This window comes from Fusarium flagelliforme (genome assembly GCF_020744385.1).
Source record: "Fusarium flagelliforme strain FIESC 12 MPI-CAGE-AA-0113 chromosome Unknown B0J16scaffold_8, whole genome shotgun sequence".
Classification (NCBI taxonomy): domain Eukaryota; kingdom Fungi; phylum Ascomycota; class Sordariomycetes; order Hypocreales; family Nectriaceae; genus Fusarium; species Fusarium flagelliforme.
In genome coordinates, this window is record NW_025763510.1 from 907,927 (window position 1) to 927,168 (window position 19,242).

The 19,242-nt window shown below is 48.6% G+C and overlaps 7 protein-coding genes and 2 non-coding genes across 9 annotated transcripts; 5 read left to right on the forward strand and 4 right to left on the reverse strand.

Moving 5' to 3' along the window:
• Window positions 1–1,711: 1,711 nt before the first annotated feature.
• B0J16DRAFT_190659 (ribosomal protein S5 domain 2-type protein) lies at window positions 1,712–3,984 on the reverse strand. Its single transcript, XM_046122786.1, has 2 exons — window positions 3,198–3,984; window positions 1,712–3,144 (listed from the first exon to the last, which is right to left on the reverse strand). Exons 1-2 carry the CDS (start codon window positions 3,830–3,832, stop codon window positions 2,199–2,201), a joined length of 1,581 nt encoding a protein of 526 aa, XP_045977770.1. The 5' UTR covers window positions 3,833–3,984; the 3' UTR covers window positions 1,712–2,198.
• Window positions 3,985–4,307: 323 nt separating this feature from the next.
• On the forward strand, window positions 4,308–5,462 carry B0J16DRAFT_324928 (uncharacterized protein; the record flags this gene model as incomplete). Its single annotated transcript, XM_046125856.1, has 4 exons — window positions 4,308–4,410; window positions 4,520–4,596; window positions 4,860–5,297; window positions 5,352–5,462. 4 exons carry the CDS (start codon window positions 4,308–4,310, stop codon window positions 5,460–5,462), a joined length of 729 nt encoding a protein of 242 aa, XP_045977771.1.
• A 561-nt stretch (window positions 5,463–6,023) lies between these two features.
• B0J16DRAFT_190544 (ceramidase) lies at window positions 6,024–7,322 on the forward strand. Its single transcript, XM_046122785.1, has 3 exons — window positions 6,024–6,305; window positions 6,360–6,433; window positions 6,498–7,322. The coding sequence occupies exons 1-3, from the start codon at window positions 6,226–6,228 to the stop codon at window positions 7,142–7,144; spliced, it is 801 nt and encodes a 266-aa protein (XP_045977772.1). The 5' UTR covers window positions 6,024–6,225; the 3' UTR covers window positions 7,145–7,322.
• A 1,677-nt stretch (window positions 7,323–8,999) lies between these two features.
• Window positions 9,000–10,213, reverse strand: B0J16DRAFT_350116 (uncharacterized protein). The gene is made up of 2 exons (XM_046129006.1): window positions 9,838–10,213; window positions 9,000–9,778 (listed from the first exon to the last, which is right to left on the reverse strand). Exons 1-2 carry the CDS (start codon window positions 10,056–10,058, stop codon window positions 9,256–9,258), a joined length of 744 nt encoding a protein of 247 aa, XP_045977773.1. The 5' UTR covers window positions 10,059–10,213; the 3' UTR covers window positions 9,000–9,255.
• Window positions 10,214–11,101: 888 nt separating this feature from the next.
• On the forward strand, window positions 11,102–13,211 carry B0J16DRAFT_376072 (uncharacterized protein). The gene is made up of 2 exons (XM_046130746.1): window positions 11,102–11,878; window positions 11,931–13,211. Exons 1-2 carry the CDS (start codon window positions 11,291–11,293, stop codon window positions 12,930–12,932), a joined length of 1,590 nt encoding a protein of 529 aa, XP_045977774.1. The 5' UTR covers window positions 11,102–11,290; the 3' UTR covers window positions 12,933–13,211.
• Window positions 13,212–13,402: 191 nt separating this feature from the next.
• Window positions 13,403–14,954, forward strand: B0J16DRAFT_293558 (uncharacterized protein). Its single transcript, XM_046124369.1, has 3 exons — window positions 13,403–13,593; window positions 13,682–14,655; window positions 14,712–14,954. The coding sequence occupies exons 1-3, from the start codon at window positions 13,591–13,593 to the stop codon at window positions 14,806–14,808; spliced, it is 1,074 nt and encodes a 357-aa protein (XP_045977775.1). The 5' UTR covers window positions 13,403–13,590; the 3' UTR covers window positions 14,809–14,954.
• A 1,081-nt stretch (window positions 14,955–16,035) lies between these two features.
• B0J16DRAFT_350123 (uncharacterized protein) lies at window positions 16,036–17,663 on the forward strand. The gene is made up of 4 exons (XM_046129007.1): window positions 16,036–16,279; window positions 16,336–16,489; window positions 16,576–17,215; window positions 17,270–17,663. Exons 1-4 carry the CDS (start codon window positions 16,228–16,230, stop codon window positions 17,333–17,335), a joined length of 912 nt encoding a protein of 303 aa, XP_045977776.1. The 5' UTR covers window positions 16,036–16,227; the 3' UTR covers window positions 17,336–17,663.
• A 70-nt stretch (window positions 17,664–17,733) lies between these two features.
• B0J16DRAFT_t328 lies at window positions 17,734–17,805 on the reverse strand. Its single transcript has one exon. It is a non-coding gene; the product is annotated as a tRNA-Cys (tRNA).
• Window positions 17,806–17,920: 115 nt separating this feature from the next.
• B0J16DRAFT_t327 lies at window positions 17,921–17,992 on the reverse strand. The gene has a single exon. It is a non-coding gene; the product is annotated as a tRNA-Cys (tRNA).
• Between the last annotated feature and the right edge of the window lie 1,250 nt (window positions 17,993–19,242).

Sequence of the window (19,242 nt, forward strand, 5' to 3'; positions counted from 1 at the left end):
CACTTGAACCGAGGAGAAGCAAAAGCACGGTCAACAGATGAACCAGTATATCGGCACTGAGCATCAAGCCGACAGAGTCTTGTGGAGTGCACCACCTGGTCTATTCTATGTGGGCTGTGCCTGTGCGTCGTCACTTTGATCAGAACCTAATCCGCGATACCTTCAAGGATCTTGTATACGGCATTGCGTTTCCTTGACATTCACTGTGACAGCCAACGTTAGCCACAGTACCAGTTTCGAGACTCAACATCATGCGGTATGAGCCGACCACATGCAACTAGTATGGGTGAGACTATCACCACGAACTCCCGAATACACACTATCCAACCTGCAGCCCCGTCTTCATCTAATTAAGACAGGCATCCCATCACAAACTCAACTCATAGTCTCAACTCTACAGTCGGGCCTCAGCCCAGCCAAGGATGTATCGTGCTCAGGCTTCATTCACAACGGTCATGGAACCAAACCATGGTCTTGAATTGGTGGCTTTACGTCCATGCACCCGTTATGGAGACGGGGAAAAGTGTGGAACTCATCCGGATCCGCGTCGCGCGGCCCCGGATGGTTATGTCACTGTAACAGTAGCGAGTCGAGCCTGTTTCTTTCCTCTTAGGTGAAAGTATCTCGTGATACTATGATCGTCGCGGGGGAACATGGGAACACTTGACTCTTGCAGCAGCCCCAGTTTTGGGCATCTTTGGGGGGGACTTGGGCCAAGACTGCATCTGGCTGCAAGTGGATTGGCACTTTGGTAAACAATTGATCCTCTGGATAATAATACTTTGGATTCAATGTCAGTCAAGACCCTATAATCTCATCTCAGCCCTCAAGTTATAGTGCTGTACAGTTAAGAAACCGCTGACCATCAAATGTCTTGATCCCAGTAAAGCTCATCCAGCCAATAACAGCCACGGTATTCAGCCAGTAAGCATCACGTCTACCCATTAATCACGACAATTCAGATAAGATTGGTCTTTCCTGCAGACTTATCAAATAACGCCACAAACACCGTATTTTTCTTTCTAGATGGTTGGTGACATTCAACCCCCTGCATTACTTTCATACAAGAGGCTTGAAACTTGGCCTTTTTGCCAAAAATGAAAGTGACATGAGGCCTCGACACCAAGAATCCAGACAAACGGAAATTAATTTTCCCACACATGAGGGAAATCACCAGGGCCCAGGTTCTCAAGTATTGTTTCCTTCGGTTGAATTCCTCCCACATCCCAGGTTTCCTCTTTTCCCCAAAGCCCAGAGTCCTCTGCCCTGTATTGTACGCGCCATTATGAGGCTAGACTGAATATGCATGACTTGAAGCATTGACACATCCCAAGATAAAATGTCTGGGCTTTTGATCTGCTTCGGTCTGCTTCCGTGACTCTTCACAACGCATCAACCGGTCTGTTAGTTGTGCGGAGAAACTAAATTTGTTTCCAAAGACCGCTCGGTTAAATGGATCAGACGATGCAATGCTACGATGGTATCAATGTTGGATTCGTAAACTCGAAGCACGACCCTGTCGATCTGATTTTCCCCGGGGACCTGTCCTGTAACAATAGTGACCGCTTACTGAATATTTGGTAAAACTCAAAGGCTAAACCTCCACGCCACAGCCATTCCATCATTCTTCAACGTCCCCCCAAAATAACCCCCTGACAAGATCCTGGCTTGTCCTCATCCGTCCGTAACTCCGTCGTACTCCTTGTCAACGTAACTTTAACTTTCCAGGAACTCTTACGCTTCATTCATACCCTGAAGGTTCATTGCCATCTCGGCACTTGCGTGTGATCCCGAACGGCATTTCACAGCCTGACATCGCTTCGGTCCCTTGTCTCAACAGACAAGGGTAAGCTGAGCCTCACATTCTGCGACACAAGTCCCGACAGTCCCGCTTAGTCGGATAACTCTTCTCCTTTTGGGTAATAAGGTTGAGCAGAAATCCAAGGCCGGAGACTCGCGTCACATCGTCGATATCTCCTTGCAAGGACTGACCAAGCTATCGGGCTCTCTGTGGGATAGACCGATAAATGCACTCAAACGCAGTGCGTATTTGTAATTTTCTCCTGAAACCTGGACCATGCTCATGATCGACTCAAAGACCCATTACTTTTTGACTTTAACGCTTAAGATCTTGTTGATGCACTAATCCGCCATTGGTTGACATGATGCTCATACACGTGTGTCTAGATGGTCATTCCTCAAGGCTTCACACCGTCCTGGACGTAGTAGATAGCACTTCCCGTTGCCGGTCGGCTCACCACTACGGCTCCCTTCTTTTGCTCTTCCGTCAAGTCCCTCTTGGCAAAATACTCCTTCTCCAGGGCCTCTGTTACTGCCGCGACTTTATCCGCCGGCACCATGTGCACACTGCAACCTCCCCATCCGGCACCAGTCACACGCGCTCCGTATGATCCTTCTCGAAGAGAGATAGCACAAATTTCATCCAGCTCAGGGGAGCTGCACTCGTAAAGGTCGCGGCAGGATGCTTGCGTCTCGTTCAGTAGCGAACCGAGTTCTGCGTTGAACTTGCTGGTATCCGAAGCTCCGGTGTGAACAGGGTTCTCCAGAAGCTTCATGAAGCGAATTACGCGGTGTGCCTCTCTAAAGACATGCAGAGCACGTTGGCGGAGCTTGAAACGCTCAGCACGCACAGGAAGCTTGGACATAAATCGCTTCTCCAGATCCTCCACAGTAATGTTGAGCACCTTGGCAACCTCCTCTCGTGTGTATCCCTCTTCTTGCGTAAGCGTCTTCTCGGTAATCTCGATCAACTTTTCCAATTCCTCCTCCTTGGTAAGGGTCTTGGCGGCGGAGTAATCTGAGCCGTTCTGGTGGTAAAAGAAAGTATCGTGGAAACCTCCGAGACTGACACCCAGGGGGCCTGCATCCTCCGGAAGCTCGGTTCCGGGTGGGTTGAGGACAGCGTTAAGGTAGGATGCTGCAATGCTACATTCGACTACGCGAAGGTTGTAGTGGATGGGGCCAGTGACCTGCTTGTTTGATGTAACGAAAGACTGCACAATAACGAAGGTGATTTCGGGTCTGGTGGGAGGGAAATGAACTGGTTGGGCCTTGAGGCTTGGGTTGAATGAGACGAAGGTAGCCGCACCCTTCTCGGAGAAAACTGAGGCTGCTTGGTCCATGCTGTAAGATGCGTTAGCGATATCCTGGTCATACGCGAAGCTGGGACAACATACCCTCCGGAGTTGACTCCTACCGCACGCTCGTTCACGATGGCAAGCTCAGTAAGCTCAGTCTTGTCCACTGTCTTCTCTCCATTGGCCAACATGATAGCTAGTGAGCTTGTGCTGACCACAGCAGCACTGGAGCTCAGTCCTCCTCCAACAGGAACAGTGCCATCCATAAGCAGATTCATGTTGCATGGCTTAAAATCCTTGCCATACTTCTTTCTCAACAAGTCCATCACACCTCTCAGACCACTCTTGAAGTAGTTGGTCCATTCCAACTTGGTCGCATCGATCGAAACGTCGCCGTCAAAGGGAACCTCAAAGTCTGCAGCTTCGAACTTGTCGTCCTCCACGTTGGCGATGCGGATGCGGAATGACTTGGCATCGTCGGCAGCGGGTGTAGCAGAGACAGCGAGAAGAGTGTCGGCGGTGATGGCCATAGGCAGCACCGAGTACAGAGAGTAGTCAATGTGCTCTCCAATGATGTTTACTCGTCCAGGAGAGCGAGCAACGAATGAAGCAGCATGTCCGTAATTAGACTCGAACTTGCTGAGGAGGTTATTCCATCGTGGTCCTTGCTCAGCGAGCGCATCAGGAGGATAGATGTCGCTCAAGGCGTTCGCAACGGGGACAGAGCTGGACATGTTGGCGATTGGTTCTGTATATGAAGGATAGTCTCGCGATTGACTTTTATGGCTTTTGAAGTGAAAAAAGCACGCGCTTTTGTATTTGTCGCAAACTATCGCGTGAGGAAGTTGTCGTTGCAGTGGAGGTTTCTTTGCCCCGCTATTGCCCCTCGGGGGATCGTCAACCGGTATAGCTTCAAAGAAATGACGTAGGTATCCTACGAAGCTGGTTCAATGAGTATTGTTGTGCGCAAAAGTATGGGAGTTTTCAAGTTTATATCTATGTCCTGGCTCTTAGATCGTGTGTCAAAACTTCCAAGAAATGAAAACTTCGTGTCAAGTTTTACAAAATACTATCAGCTTTGAGTCTTCAACCCCTCATGGACCCCCGAATATATCCCCACCTATCGGCGCACAGCATTTCAAGTTCCCCAGAACTTGTAGCGCATGGTTTATCGCGCGGACACCTGCTCGGCGCTTTCTAGCGAGCGCCATGGCTGTCAATTGCAAATGGAGGAGTGGTTCGGTTGTGGGGTTTGGGCTCGGTATTTGCGCAGAGATAGGTGCGGTTGTGAGGTCCTTGAAACGACTTGTTCGTAAGAGGGATGAGTTGCGTGAACTTGCATCGTACTGTCAGGTCATTGGTACTCATGACCCGAATAATCTGCAAGGCACGAGACAGATACGAATATAGATCTCAAATAGGTAAACTCGGATCGCACCGACCTCGCGGCTACCGGAGCCGTATAATATTTCGCAATGATCAAATGAGCATGATTAGGGTATGAATGGAACAGAACAAGCGACTCGAATACTGGCTACCCGCTACTGTTCATGAACAATTCGCAGCCTCTTTGTAGACGGGCGGCCTTAGGCAGGCAGCTGCCCGTCACTGTCTGGCGATTCAACGATTGTTTCAGTGGTAGCCAGTGTCTCGAGCTTTGTTTGTCTACCTGCGTTTCTGCGCAATCGCAATCATTCACACTAGGTTCTTCGTTAAAGACTTCTCTCCAGCAACTCATCGCTTCACTCTACAACTGAACAGAGCCAGATCAACGCAACGATGAGCTTTCCAACCCAACAACTAGAGCCTTATACGCTGTACATAACAGTTTCCGTTCCCGAAGAGCCAGCTGAAAGGTTGGCTCATCGTTACGACTATGACATGTCAACCATCATCGAAGTCTTCAAGGAGAAGAGATCCGAAAATTCCAATGAATTTGTTCTCGGTGCCACTGACTTTGACTGGGGAGTCTATTGGCATCGCGAGCTTTGTGATGGAACATGGTACATCTATCGCTACACTGAACGAGGCATGTATCAAGGACCGCCTGGGCTATGGAAACCTCGAACCTACCATCGATACGATGTGAAGCAATCTCCACGCCTGAATCACCACGTTGTCGGACTTGTTCGAGTTATGCGCGTCCCTGAGGAAACCGGCAAGGGAGTCACTGCTTTTCTCGACTGGCTGGCACCTCTCGTTAGTCTCAACGCAGAATAGGATGACTGGTGGACAACGACTATCTGCCTGCAGGCTCGAATGTATGTGGCCCATCGGCTGAACAAAGTCGACGAAGGGGTGGAGGACTTTGATGCCAACACGTTGATACTTCATGTGCTTCACTTTGCCTATCGCGAGGTCTAGTACACCTTTGCTGGGCAGCTCCCACGACCTATCTGGGTACCGGAATATGGAGTGGTCAAGGGTGATCAATCACCGACAGGAACTTCCTGAGCTATGAAGACATTGGCCTCTCGTGCGTCCTGGTCAGAGTAAGTCAAAGCCTCAATTCTTGTTGCGTGGCCAGAAAGCTAACAGATAATTAGCCTCTTCAGAACACGCAAAGTGGACCAATATTTGGACGAAATCATGAGACGCTCAAGTAGCCGAGGCGGTCTGGTGGGTATCAGAGAAGAGTCCTCCATGGTCTGGGGCAACAAAAACAGATAGCATGGATCCTGCTCTGAGCAGCAATGATGAATCAATTTTATTTCGTCGCCCATGCCTCGGTGGCCAGGTTTTCTGATGCCATGATAGCGGTCTACGCCCGTGATTTGGACTCATGTCTCGGCGCTCAGCCTCGAAAGCGGATTAAGGGACGAAGAATAGGAACATAATAGACTGACAATTATGCATTGACCTACTCGTCGCGGACCTTGATGAAGAGATGAAAATAATAAATAAATCACTCCAGTTACTTCCCAATATTAGAGCTCGTTTTTGGCAGTGCCAGTCACGAAAACTCAAGGCATGCGCGTTGACACGTGATTAGTATCCCCGAGCCAACGCCAGTCAGTGGCCTCTATTTCCACAAAGGATTCCACGTCTACCGTACCTTTTGGAAATCGAGAAACAACGCGAGAAGAGATAATTGCAATTTTGGACACATTTCATACAGACTTACAAGATGGGTCATCACAACCTTCGCTTTGACGGCGATCCTCACTCGCTGAGTGGAGTCTGGAGTCCCCCAACCAGCAGAGCCAAGTGAGACGTCACCTCACCAGTATATGACCGTTGTGAAGCTAACTGTGCGAATAGTTTCTGTGAAGAGGACTATGCTATCACCTTCTATCTTGCAGAGTTTATCAATGCCTTGACAAACGTTACATACGGTAAGTCATGTGCAACCCGACCCGGCATCTTGGCTCCTGGAACGCTGACCCTTCCGGCTGGTAGTATACTTGGCCCTACGATCCATGTATGGCCCGCGTAGCGGCAGCCGTGGATTATTTGCCCCAAAATGGGACTTCATGTCTATTTCCCTCATGGTTCTCGGCTTTGGCTCTTTTCTGTTCCACGCGACTCTTCGCCAGACTCTTGAGTTCGTCGACGAGCTGTCTATGATGTTGCTGTCTTGGTCGATGCTCCGGTCCCTCCTGATTTTGCGACAGTCGCCCACCAACATCCGCTACATCTCGATCGCTTTGGCCGTGTTCTTCATTTCATTCTCCGTCTTCTACGTCATGTTCTCAAAGATCATTTACCAGGTCATCGCCTTCTGGGTCTCGCTTATCCTTATTGGCGTACGCGTTAGGTACCTGTTCAACTGGGCCAAGCCTGGCTTTTCCGAGGAGAATGTTCGTAACTGGTCTATACGTGTATGGACCGCCACCTTCACCTGTCTCTTTGGATACCTCATCTGGAATATTGATCTTGAGTTTTGTCACGAGTTGAGAAACCTTCGGGAGAGGATCGGACTGCCTTGGGCTTTCCTTCTCGAGTTCCACGGATGGTGGCATATCCTGACGGCTGTCGGAGCAAGCCAGTTCATGAATGTGGTGAGAGAAGTCCGAGAGGAAGTGGACAGGGAGAAGAAGGAATAAGTAATGTGTCGCAAGGCGTGTGGCATTGCATATTTTAGTATGCCATACATCGCCCATGTCTCTCTGGCAAGTCTTTGTTCCATCTGCTTGGAATGGTATTGTTTAGACAGGGTCTTTTGGCGTTTTTGTGCACTAGTCTATAGACTGTATAACAGCGACAGCGTCCGGGGGTTCATACAGATATAGCTCTTTATAGACATGATTGATGCCCGAAAGAAATACGATTGTGGCGAACAAGTTCCTCCAATCTTACTCATGGTGGTAGCCGCTTAGTCGTACTTGATTGACCACTGACAGCATAAGGAACGACAATTGTTACTTTTTGTAAGAGCACTGGCTCGATATATCCAACTTCTTATTTTATGCGACCTAGATCCATCAAGCTAGAATGTCTTAAACAAGGCAGCCTCGCCGGACTATCGAACTGGCCTTTTCGATACATCTGATATGTCCCCGAAATCCTGGTAGATGCCACGAAAGATGCTGATTTCTTACTCATGTCTCCTCTAACCTGACGGCCAGTATTGCTGACCAGCAAGTGAGCGCTTATGGCCATGATACGAGCAGTCGTCACTGGTCTTGCCATAGTTGGTGGCTCCGGATTGAGCAGATATCATCTTCTGAGGTTCTGTTCTATATTATTTCCAAGCCTGGACATTACAAGGGTCATGACTTGGTGAGCAGGAATGCGCAGGATAAATGATATAATTCTCTTGGATTGTGTAACTGAGGCGAACATCAAACAACTCGACGTCACATTGAATCCTGCCTGAGACGGGTTACCCCTCCATACCCCGCCGACCTCCGCTGGTTCGGTTTCCAGGGACCTGACTGTACCTCGGATTAGTATGAATAGTGAGCTTTATTAGAAGGAAAAAGCAATAACTGTCTTTTCGAAATCGCCGAAGTATATCGGATAGTGAAGATAGTATGTAATCATAATTGAGCACTTGAGTTAGACTATCCGTAGATCTCTTCACGATCCCCAGACTAAATGGATCTCGGTAAATTCCATTCCATCAATCTCCATTACCACAGCGCAAAGGTACTCAACTGCACCAATCATCAGCTACAATGAAAGCATGACTCTCCACGTCATTCGGCGCCTCTTTCGCCTCTGAGCAAAGAGCACCGAACATCTCTCCTCGGTTGGGAAAAGCCGCCCGATAAGATTGCCAAGCCTCAGGTAAATCGAGCCATTGGGGAGTCCCTTGTGGCCGCCAAAGGGAAACTCTAGTTGGTGTGGATGTGAATCACAGGAGGGAAAGCTGGTATTGTGACCCGCCCATCTGCCGGAAGCTACCATTTAGCAGGTGCGATTGTCAGTGAGTCTTGGCCCTTGCCTTTACCTCTCTCTACCTATTTTAAGAGAAAGCTCCCCTCTCTTGTCTGCCCGCTTCTTTCTTCCTTTCTCTTCCACATACATCTCTCAACTTCAACAAACACAAACACAAAACCAAACACCACTACCCACCAAAACAAACAAACAATCATCATGTCTGGCTGTGGATGTGCTTCTTCTGGTGCTTGCGGCTGCGGCGAGAGCTGCACCTGTGAGGGCTGCCCTGTAAGTTTAATTTATTCCCTGTTTAGCCTGGAGATGGCGTATGTCGCAATAGATCAAGGACTAACGGATACCAATCAAGCACAAATAAGCTATTCTTCAACGACTTCGACGGGAACCCTGATGGATGAGAATGAGACATGGGGCAGAAGATGAATACCATCCTGGGCCTGGAAGATGTGATCAGCAATGGATCCACTCATTACTTCTTGACCGTACCACTATCCAGTGTAGGCGGAATTAAATAAAGATACAGATTGCACTCTGATCATAATACTGTTCTGTTTCATTGTGCCGTGAATGTGTTTTGCATTAGTTATTGGCAACTGTCTGATACTAGACAAGTGGACTAGGGACAAGATGGCCTCCGGCCGTACCTATCACCTAGCTTTGAGTTGAGTCACTACACGTTGTAGAATGCTTGAGCTTGCGTTACTGAATCATGCAAGTTGGCATTGGGGTAAAGTTATAGCTATACGTGCATAATGACCGATGGTCCGAGTCTCGTAACCAAGATTCCTGACAATGAGTTCTCCAATATCTATGTCTACCAGCGGCTTCCTGAATCGGATGGGAAGAATGCTAGAACAGGACTCAAAGTCAAGTTATTCTCGCTCTTCTTTTGCTCCAAATATTCACACTCTCCGTCCATGTATACACTCTCCATCGGTTCTATATCCTCAGTGATCTGGACAAACCCCTCCGATCGGTGCCGCTGCCCTCTATCGTACGCAATCAAGACCACTTCCCTTACCAACCTTGTACCGTATAAGACCGCAGCTAGTATCGACACTACGAAGCTAGCTTGGGCAAGTTGGCAATATCCTCGGGTCTTGTCCCAGGCTACGGAACAACCTCTCGAGAGGTACCACGGATGTGAACTTGGGTGTTTGGGATCGGTAAAATCGCCGGATGTTTGCCCAGCAAGGCTTGTCGCCCAGAGGCTGAGGAGCATCATGTCGTAGATGATGTTCGTGAAGTATGAGAGGTAACGAAGGTAGGACATAGCGGTTCGGGAGGCAAAGACGACGAGGCCGAGTACTGCAACGGCGAGATTCGAGGTAGCTAATCTGCAAATTCTCTCAGCATCATCACAACAAAATTCCTCACGAGTAATCGGTGGTCTTACCTTTGGCTCCAAATAAGAGGGATCTCTGGGGGTTCCCGATGGTTGGCGTAGAAGTAGATGCGTTGATTGGGATTTGAGTTGAAGCCTTCCACGCCCCCATTCTCCCAAAGACTCGTTCGGAAGTCAGCTGGATATTCAAGACAAAATAGAACTAAGGCGGTCATGGATATCAACAATTCCACAAGAATCAAGGCGACTGGTGTCTGTGTCGAGGATGGCATCTTGCTGGTCACTACCAAATCACTGCACCAAGGAACTACTAAGTCTGGGAAAGGACCTTTTATGTTGATACTTGGTTGGACCTTTTGTTATATTCCGGGTGACGGCGGTTGTTATTGAATCCTATGAAAATCCATGGCTGGATGAACAGTGTTGTCCTCCAATCGAGAGCCCACTTCACAAGGAGTCAGAGCGGAAACTTGCTCATACTACCGCACCAAAAAGCAGTATTGTTCGCAGATATTGCTCTGATCAAGTCATGCAGATGTGATTTTAACAATATTCCCATGAACATCATGAGAGTAATCACATAAATTAATGGTAGTTTTGGTTCATGAGAGATGTTGTGGTTAAGTTGAAGCCAAGATACGCCACGATACCATGGTGCTTAATCGCTGCTGTTGCTGGGCTATTGGAAGCCGCCATGATTTAAGCCCATTTTTATTAACATTAACACCAGTTAGCAACAATCCCAGGCTTAGAGTGATCAAGGCGCATAAGTTTTCCAGGCGTCTGGCCATGACTTGTCCCAGAGTATATTCCTACATAGTAGCGGCGTTACAAGTTACCTATCAAGGAACGACAATGGCTTGCAGGTACCGTGCAAAGCAAGACCCTTGCCAAGCGCCCCATGTTAGACAATATGTGGTCGGACGATTGACATTCAGAAGAGAAAGTCTTATATGCAGCGATTCAGGCAAGCAGACATTTCGTGCTTTGGGTTTCTGCGCTCACGATATAATTTTTGGCCCCGTCAGGGTGTCAAGCATAAGAGACGAAATAACTTGGTCACCTTATGCGAGCTTAGAGTAGCACTTGGATAACTTTATTTTGATTCACTAATAAGCCTTACAAGACAATTCTTCTAACTCACCTGGGCTGCATCTCAAAAACATAGAAGAGTTGTTGCCATCTGGGTTTCTTCATGTTGATTGGCCAATTTACTAAGCGTTATTGTTCTCAAGGCAGACGGAGATCGCTGGTGATGTCAGGCCCCACTTGAGCTAACCCGAGGGGCCGCGTTCTGTGTCACACCCGTCCAACATCATCATCACCATTCTACCTGGTCTCAGATAAGGCTTTATTTACTCCTGCGCTTACTTCCGACGCCCGGCGCCCTCTATTGATACTGTCTAACATGCAATAATACAAACTACGCTATCAATAACCAGAAAACTCCCGATTTCACGGATTGATCCTCTCGGTACGCGACCCGAGGTTACAATCTGTGACCATGTCGTCAGACACTCAACAGGCAACCAATGCAGCCGCTATCCTACCGCAAAAGGCGCCCGACGCACCTCGACGATGCTTCATTTGCCTGACAGACCAAGAGCCTTCAGACCCTCCAGGCACATGGGTCGACCCATGTGGATGCACCCTGGAGGCTCACCAGGACTGCATGCTTTCATGGGTAACCGACTGCGAACGTTCCAACAAACCTCTTCAGTGTCCTGTATGCAAGGACCGCATCACGTTGGAAGGACCTTGGGACCCCATTGTCGCTGTGACGGAAGCTGTTGCAAACAAGTTTACAAGGGCGAGTCCTTTCATGTTGCTCTCATCCGTCACGATCGGTGCACAGTTCAGTCTCCAAATGTACGGAGCATTCGCCATGTGGGCTTTCGCGGGTCGCGAGGCCTTGGTAGACTATGTCCTTGGTCACGAAGTTTGGGTCAATGGAGAAGCATCGAGAGCTTTGATGACTGGGGGTCAGAGGTTGGGAAATGCGCTGGTTCTGACCAACGTAGGACCAGCTCTTCTGGTCGGGCAGTTGATGCCCTGGTTCGCGAATAAGGTCTTTCTTTCCACGGCCTCATTGGTATGTTTAAAACTCCAAGTCCGGCGTGAAAATAGACTAACAAAGGTGACAGTACGGTGTCTACCATGTCATGCATGATGACAGCTTCTTGACTTGGCCTCCCTCGCCTCAGCTCGCGATGGCTGTGTTCCCATACGTTCGATCGGTCTACTTGAACCTTTGGCGCGAATTTGTTTTCCCGTACGAGGTGAACCTCAACCGACAAATTAACGGCCTCCCCCCAATCGAACCTCGACGAGATGAGCCACCCGCCGAACGACAACCGGAACAGCGCGGAGAAGGCGGCGTCGTGGGCTTTCTTAATAACCTCATCGAAGCTCTTGAGGGTGATGAGGCTGACGAGGATGAGGCTGATGCTATGGGACCAAGGGCTCCTGGAGATGCACAGGAAGGAGGCGTGGTCATCGAACTTGTGATTCAAGAGGTTGACCATGAGGATGAGAACGTGCAAGGCCAACAGCCGGCTGGGCAGAACCAGGAACCTCAACAACCTCCCAATAACGAGAACCCAGTCGCTCGACCGGCCGAGGAGGGTGAAGGCGATGAGAGTGAAGAGAGTGAAGAGGACGAAGAGGACGATTATGACGTTCCCCCTCTTGTTCCCATCCAGGAACCTCAAAACCCTGCCCCGGAGGCAGTCGCCGACCCCGCGCCTGTCATTGTCCCCGAAGCTGGAGCTGGAAACGAAGCCGCTCAGGAGAACCAACACGAGGCTCCCCAGGCTCCACCTGCTCGTCGCCCTGGCTTGGGAGCGATTCTTTCCGGAGTATCCAATGCGATAGTAAGTGCCTTGATACTTCCAGGCATATCCTATGCCATGGGCGAGCTCCTTCGCATGGCTCTTCCGAAACAATTGACTGCCGCATCCTCATTCTCACGAGGCAGTACAATGCGACCAGGTCTACTCCAACAACAGTGGGGACGAAGCCTTGTTGGCGGATGCCTCTACGTGGTGATCAAGGACATGCTCAGGCTGTATACTAAGAGCCGCAAGGTAGCTGCTATTGGAAACCGACGGGTGAAGAATATAGACAGAGCTAGACGACGAAAGTAAGAAGATGCGGCGTTTGCTATGCTCTAGAGAGAGCAAAGAGAGAGCAAAGGATGGACAATAAACATTTGCATTAGGATGGAGTTATGGTTTGGCATAGCGACTTGGGGATTTTGTCCTGGGAGTCGGGGGCTTAAAGGAAGGTGTACCAGGAATGAACAAATCGCCTCTTTAAACTGAATCATGACATTAGCTCATGGTCTCAGATTACTTACTTGCCAAAAAACAATGAATAAGTGCTTGACCAAAACGTATTTGCCAAAGACGACCTTGAAGATGAAGTTGATACACCGAATAATACTGATGACTTAGCATCCCCAAATTTGCCCGGCGGCTGCCCGCATTGTCCCCCACATCGCTGGAAGATCTCGGCCGGGGAGACAGAAATCTTGGACGAGACTCACATACAGTTTATGTGACCAGATCGTCTGAGTTTTCTTTCCACCTACGTTTGCCCCACGTGGAACCTTCCAGCCCAAACTCCACGACGCCTCAGCCGCGGGGCCTTTTTGCACTTTATCTTGGGACTAACCTGGCTCACATCCTCACCGAGTCACTTTCTCTGTCTGTTCCCATTGGTACTTTGTGTTGTTGGGCCTATAAGTTTGAATCTCTCTCCTTTGCTCCTCATTATCTCTCCACAACCTATTCTTTATTCGTCATGGTAAGCGCAAACCCCCGCAGCATAGGCAAACGCTGGATACTTGTCATGACGCTGTTGCAATTGATATGTGGCTGACTCTGAGCTCTAGGCGTCTACTCAAACCTCCAAGCAGCGCCTTGCGCTCGCTATCTGCGATTTCCTCACCTCTTCGTTGAACGATGGTACCCTTACCGCTGATGACAAGGACTCCATGGATGTCGCCATCAACTGTATCGCCGACTGCTTCAAGGTCGACCCCTCCGACACCTCCGCCATCCAATCTGCCATCGGATCCCAGAACCTCCTCCAAATCTACTCCGTCTTCGAGAAGGCCCGCGCTGACAAGCCTGCCGCCGCTCCCGTACCCGTCGAGCTTACCGAGGAGCAGAAGAAGGAGGCCGAGGCTCTGAAGTCTAAGGGTAACGCTGCCATGGCCCAGAAGGACTACACTGCCGCCATCAACTTCTACACTCAGGCTCTTGCTATTAACGCCAGTAACGCTGTCTACCTTTCCAACCGCGCTGCCGCTCACTCCGCCAACAAGGACCATGCCTCCGCTCGCTCCGATGCCGAGGCCGCTGTTGTCATCGACCCCGCTTACACAAAGGCCTGGTCTCGTCTTGGCCTTGCCCGATTCGCTCTTGGTGATGCCCGTGGTGCTATGGAGGCCTACGACCGCGGTATCCAGCACGAGGGTAACGGTGGCTCTGATGCCATGAAGAAGGGTTACGAGACGGCTAAGCGCCGTGTTCAGGAGATGGAGGCTGAGGAGGACTCTCTTCCTCGTGCTTCTCCCAGCGCTGGCAACGATGCTAACGCCGGTGGTATGCCTGATCTCGGCAACCTTGCCAGCATGTTCGGCGGCGGCGGTGCCGGCGGCGGTGCTGGTGGCATGCCCGATCTTGGTAGCATTATGAGCAACCCCATGTTCGCCAACATGGCCCAGAAGCTCATGAGCAACCCTGATATGATGAGCAACTTGATGAACAACCCTCGTCTTCGTGATATGGCCAACCAATACTCCTCCGGTGGTGGTATGCCCGACTTGAACAGCATCATGTCAGACCCTGCGATTGGAGACCTGTAAGTCGCATATACTCTATACATGTCACAAATCGCAAAAGCTAATCAAATCTCAGTGCTCGATCAATGATGGGTGGCGCTGGAGGCAACCCCTTCGGCGGTGCTGGAGGTGCCGGCGGTGCCAACGGCCAGCAGGGTGGTTCGCAACAGTAAGGGTTTAGAACTATGGGCAGAATTATTATACCATGACCGCTAGATGATTCTCGGGGTCGAATTTTCATTGATGAGCATGAAAAGAGGCCTCATTGTTTGTATTAGCTTTCACTGAATAGAACTATAATAAGCTATTCTTGATTCAGACTTCTTTGTGCTTTCAAGTGATATTTACGATATGGCGTATCTAGAAGCTTGGTTGCCGGTCACAGTAAAATTGTGACTGGTCCTATACGGAGGAGTTGCTTGAACTCATGTTGTTGGTATCCCGTCGACAAGTTACTTAAGGCTGGTTGGCATGTACTGCACTTATAGCATTCAGTGTAAGTTGGCCAACTGCGACTACATAAGTCCTAATTATTCTTCAGCTAAGCACATACGACCATAGCTATCAGATAACTCGGGATCCCGTCCGCTCTCCGTTCGATAAACTGATAAGTGCTGAATTAGTAGTTGGGTCGGTGACGACCAGCGAATCCTCGGTGTTGTATGTTTTTTGTATTTTTCATTTTGTGTCTATCGTATTAATATTCCCAAGAGTCAATTCACCTGGAAGGATAACCAATTCCGGGATAAGATGGTTCTTATGGACATCGTATTGTCCATTCTCTCAATAGTATCACGGACTCACTTTCTACGCTCTCGGAATCATAGGCACCTTAAGCAAGTCCAATACTAAGACAGTAGACGCAGTAAACACAAGTTCTTATAGACTCCTATATCATGGAATTAGTCTTGGTCAATCCCTGAATTGTGTGTGCTGGAGTTGAGCTTGGTTTCTGCCACTAGGGGATTATAGGCAGTATGGATATCAGAAGATGTCGGCTTGAAGAGGACTTAGTACTAACGGTTTGAACGATCCTTTGCTTGTTTTTTAATGTATAGTCTCAACTGCTTTACGGAAACTTCCCTATCCAAGCAGAGGCTGCGTTCAATTTCAATCGTATTCATGAGAGTCAAAGGCTGTACTAGTCAACGCATCAAGACATTACAATGCGGAGTTCTAAGCCCCATTTCAGACTAATCCGCTCTCAACATGCCAGTTCTGAGTCTTTCAGTAGATCAGCCGCAGCTATAAAGTTGTCCATAGGGTCCTCGATCTAGGCCGTTCTTAACTGAGGGGTGATTTTCGAAAAGGTTAGTTCAGCTACATGTGGCTGACTGTGTGATCGGTCCCAACTGCGTGCTATTGGCTACAGGTTGCAGTGAGCACAATATTGTCCAATATTACGATACGCCAATGCTATGGATGTCTAGATTGGTATGTGGTTTCTACAAAGGTTTGGATACCGAAACAGCATAAAAGCCATTTGATCCCCACTGCGTTGTCGAGCTTCTTTATCACTTCATAACAATCTTATATACAGGATATAAGTCTGTTTGACAATCTGATTCTATATTTTGAACATTATATACACCATGCCCCGACGCGAACCTGCTGAAAGGTTTCCTCTTGTTGTCCGCAAAAGCCGTATGCCTTCTAGTATCCGTGGTCTTTGTACGCATCTAACATACACCTGTTATCAGTTCGAGATAGCTGGGAAAACACCAGGGGTGATCATGAACAGAGGCTCTCTGAGATACTTGGTCAGCCTTGGACTACAAGTGTCGATCCTTCGGCTCTCTATCCTTATGCTGAAGATGATTGGGCTCAACAGGGTCTCGGCGATGTCATTGCCAGGTTCGTTCCCTTCATCTCTCGATTTTTAACATGGGTCCTCAAACATTGCATTTACCTAGTTTGCTAACTCTCCTTGTCCTCTTAAGATATGTCGAGGGCGCTGTGGATCAACTCCGTTATTTTGTTGAGCGGGACGGAGATGAAGTCAAGGACGAAATCAACGAGATCTGCTCTGCCCATATACTAACTCTTGACTATGATGATACCAAAACTGTCGACTACTGCGGGGTCAGAGTCTCACCCGAGGGCAAGCTTATGATAGTCTTCAACGAAAATCGTTTCGGGACCAATGCGAGCTATGCTGCCGAGGGCGACAATCTCACGAAGGCTCTAAATGATGCCCCTTCACCAAAGCCTATGAGCTTCATCGTCAGATCTTCCATTAGGAGAGATTACGACCCTCGTATCAAAGAGGTCCAAGAAAAGCTGAATAAGATCCTCAAGCGGGAGATTTCCTTGGTTCCTAATTTCGAAGCAAATTTCGAAAAGCTGAAGGGTAAAGCAAGTGATGACCTTAACTGGCAGTATAATTTTGGAAACACTCACCTGTCTTACTTTGATGCCTTGGCCTCGCAACTTGAGTATCAAAAGTTCGTTGAGGATGATATGCTTCAGGAGGGTCTTCTTGAAATAATGCCCAAGAATGCGATTCACATTCGTGTTGTGGCTCAGACAAAGCGAACTTATAACGAGGTTATCGTTGAGGATGGTATTCTTTACCTTCAGGTATCAAGTTCTCGGGCCCATAAATTACATAGCTTGAGCTGACTTCTATCGCAGACTACTCTAAATCATTTTGGTGTCAACACTTCTGACGTGGCAAGCGATATTGTCAGTATCTTGTAGGATGCTGTATTTGATAGTTTAGGAAATCCCGTCAATGTAATCAGATTCCTCTATAGATTGGTTGTTGGCCTGACTGAGGATGGAGTTCAATGAAGCTTTTTATGATAACTCTGCGATGCTTGGAAGGTCGATTGAAACATGGTACAATTCTTGGTGTAGGTTATGAGAATGTCTGTGAACAGTGATATCTGTACATGACTGCATGTGTGGAAAAAGCAAGGTGCTGTAGGGTTAGAGCTACGGGGCTTTGGGTGAGACATCGTAAAATGCCGCTGCTGTGGTGCTCGTAAAAGTTCAGCAAAAACATACGCCGAAGCATAAATCACAGATATCCGAGGCCAAATGACCCGTATATCAAAAAGTAACAGTATTGGCATACAGCAAAAGATCAAAAGATAAGGACCGAACGTGGATCGAACACGTGACCTTAGGATCTGCAATCCCACGCTCTACCGCTGAGCTATCGATCCTTATGACGGTTGTTGTTGAAAGCAGTACTGCCGTTTGTGCATATATGTCTTAGAGGATACGTGGCGTTGAAGCACAAAAAAGGACACGACGCCAAGGTCGTTAATGGCAAAAGTCAGGACCGAGCGTGGTTCGAACACGCGGCCTAGGGATCTGCAATCCCTCGCTCTACCACTGAGCTATCGATCCGATTCTTGTAAGGATGTCTCGATAATTGGGCTGATATAGCCGACTCTGCCCAAAACTCTCTTTCAGTTTTCAAGACAAATTCTCGTCCAGGGTAATAGGCGCGGATAGCAGGGTAAATCTCGATTGTCTTTCACATCAAAGCGACGTCGAGAAAAGTATGACAAGAAAAATGGTATTTGTAGTTGAGAGGTTTAAGGCTGTGTATCTGACAAAATTTTGACATTGACTTACGTGCTTGCCGGGGTTTCCGCATTGATCATGTCATAGCATTGACTCGTGGTGGTTAAGCACACTACCAATGAATGACGGTAATTTACCGACACTTCTCAGCCAGAGGCGTTAAGCATCGACATCTTCAACAAATTTCTACATTATGATACCGGAATCAATGTCAACTGCATCCGGCCAGTACTGTAGCTGAGCGCGCCGATCAGTATACTCATTTGCTGGTTTTAGATGTTTGGCAGCACAGAGGGTTACACGTCTATCCGTCTTGACTGCTGACGACTACCAATGTCGGACTTCAATGACTGTTTGGAGTCGTGAGCTGTCTCTTTAGTTCTAGCAATGCTTCGATATGAGAGTAAGTTCACAGAGTACAGCATCTGGTATGTGTTCCGGGTGGTTAGCTCCGCGGTGAGGACTCCGGCAGTCTTGCCTTGCTACGATGAGTCTCGTTCACACTATCCGTACATGTGACAACAATGCATTGAGCAACAGCATTGACCTACCTGACAACCTCGACCATCGCTTTGCGTTGTTTACATAGCCTGGACGAATGGAATTCCATCACCAGACGCTGAACAAAGACGTCGACCAGACAAATGACAGACAGAGATCGGCACTGAGGCAGCCGAGTGGCCCCTTAGCCTCCCTTCAAATGATGAAGCCAGCGCGCAAAGACCAATATTTGAGGCCTATGATCACGACTAAAGTAATGATCTTCAGTTTTGAAATGAGACTTCAACTCAATCCCAAGCTGACGGATCGCCAGTCAATAGAGTTGACGAGGAGATAACAGGAGGGCAAAGTGATAATTAGACAAGATGATCTTAACTGAACTTTCATCAGCGCGATAGTCGAAGGTAAGGAGAACCCTGCGATATAACGCGTCAATGACGTTGAACCGTCACATCGGGAGTTGAAACCCCGCTGAGCTGGCGTTGTATCGTCCCGAGTAGCTGGTGTTGAGTGTAAGCGAAGCCTGGAGACGCCGTTGAGATCCGGGCATGAACGATAGCGACGTTATC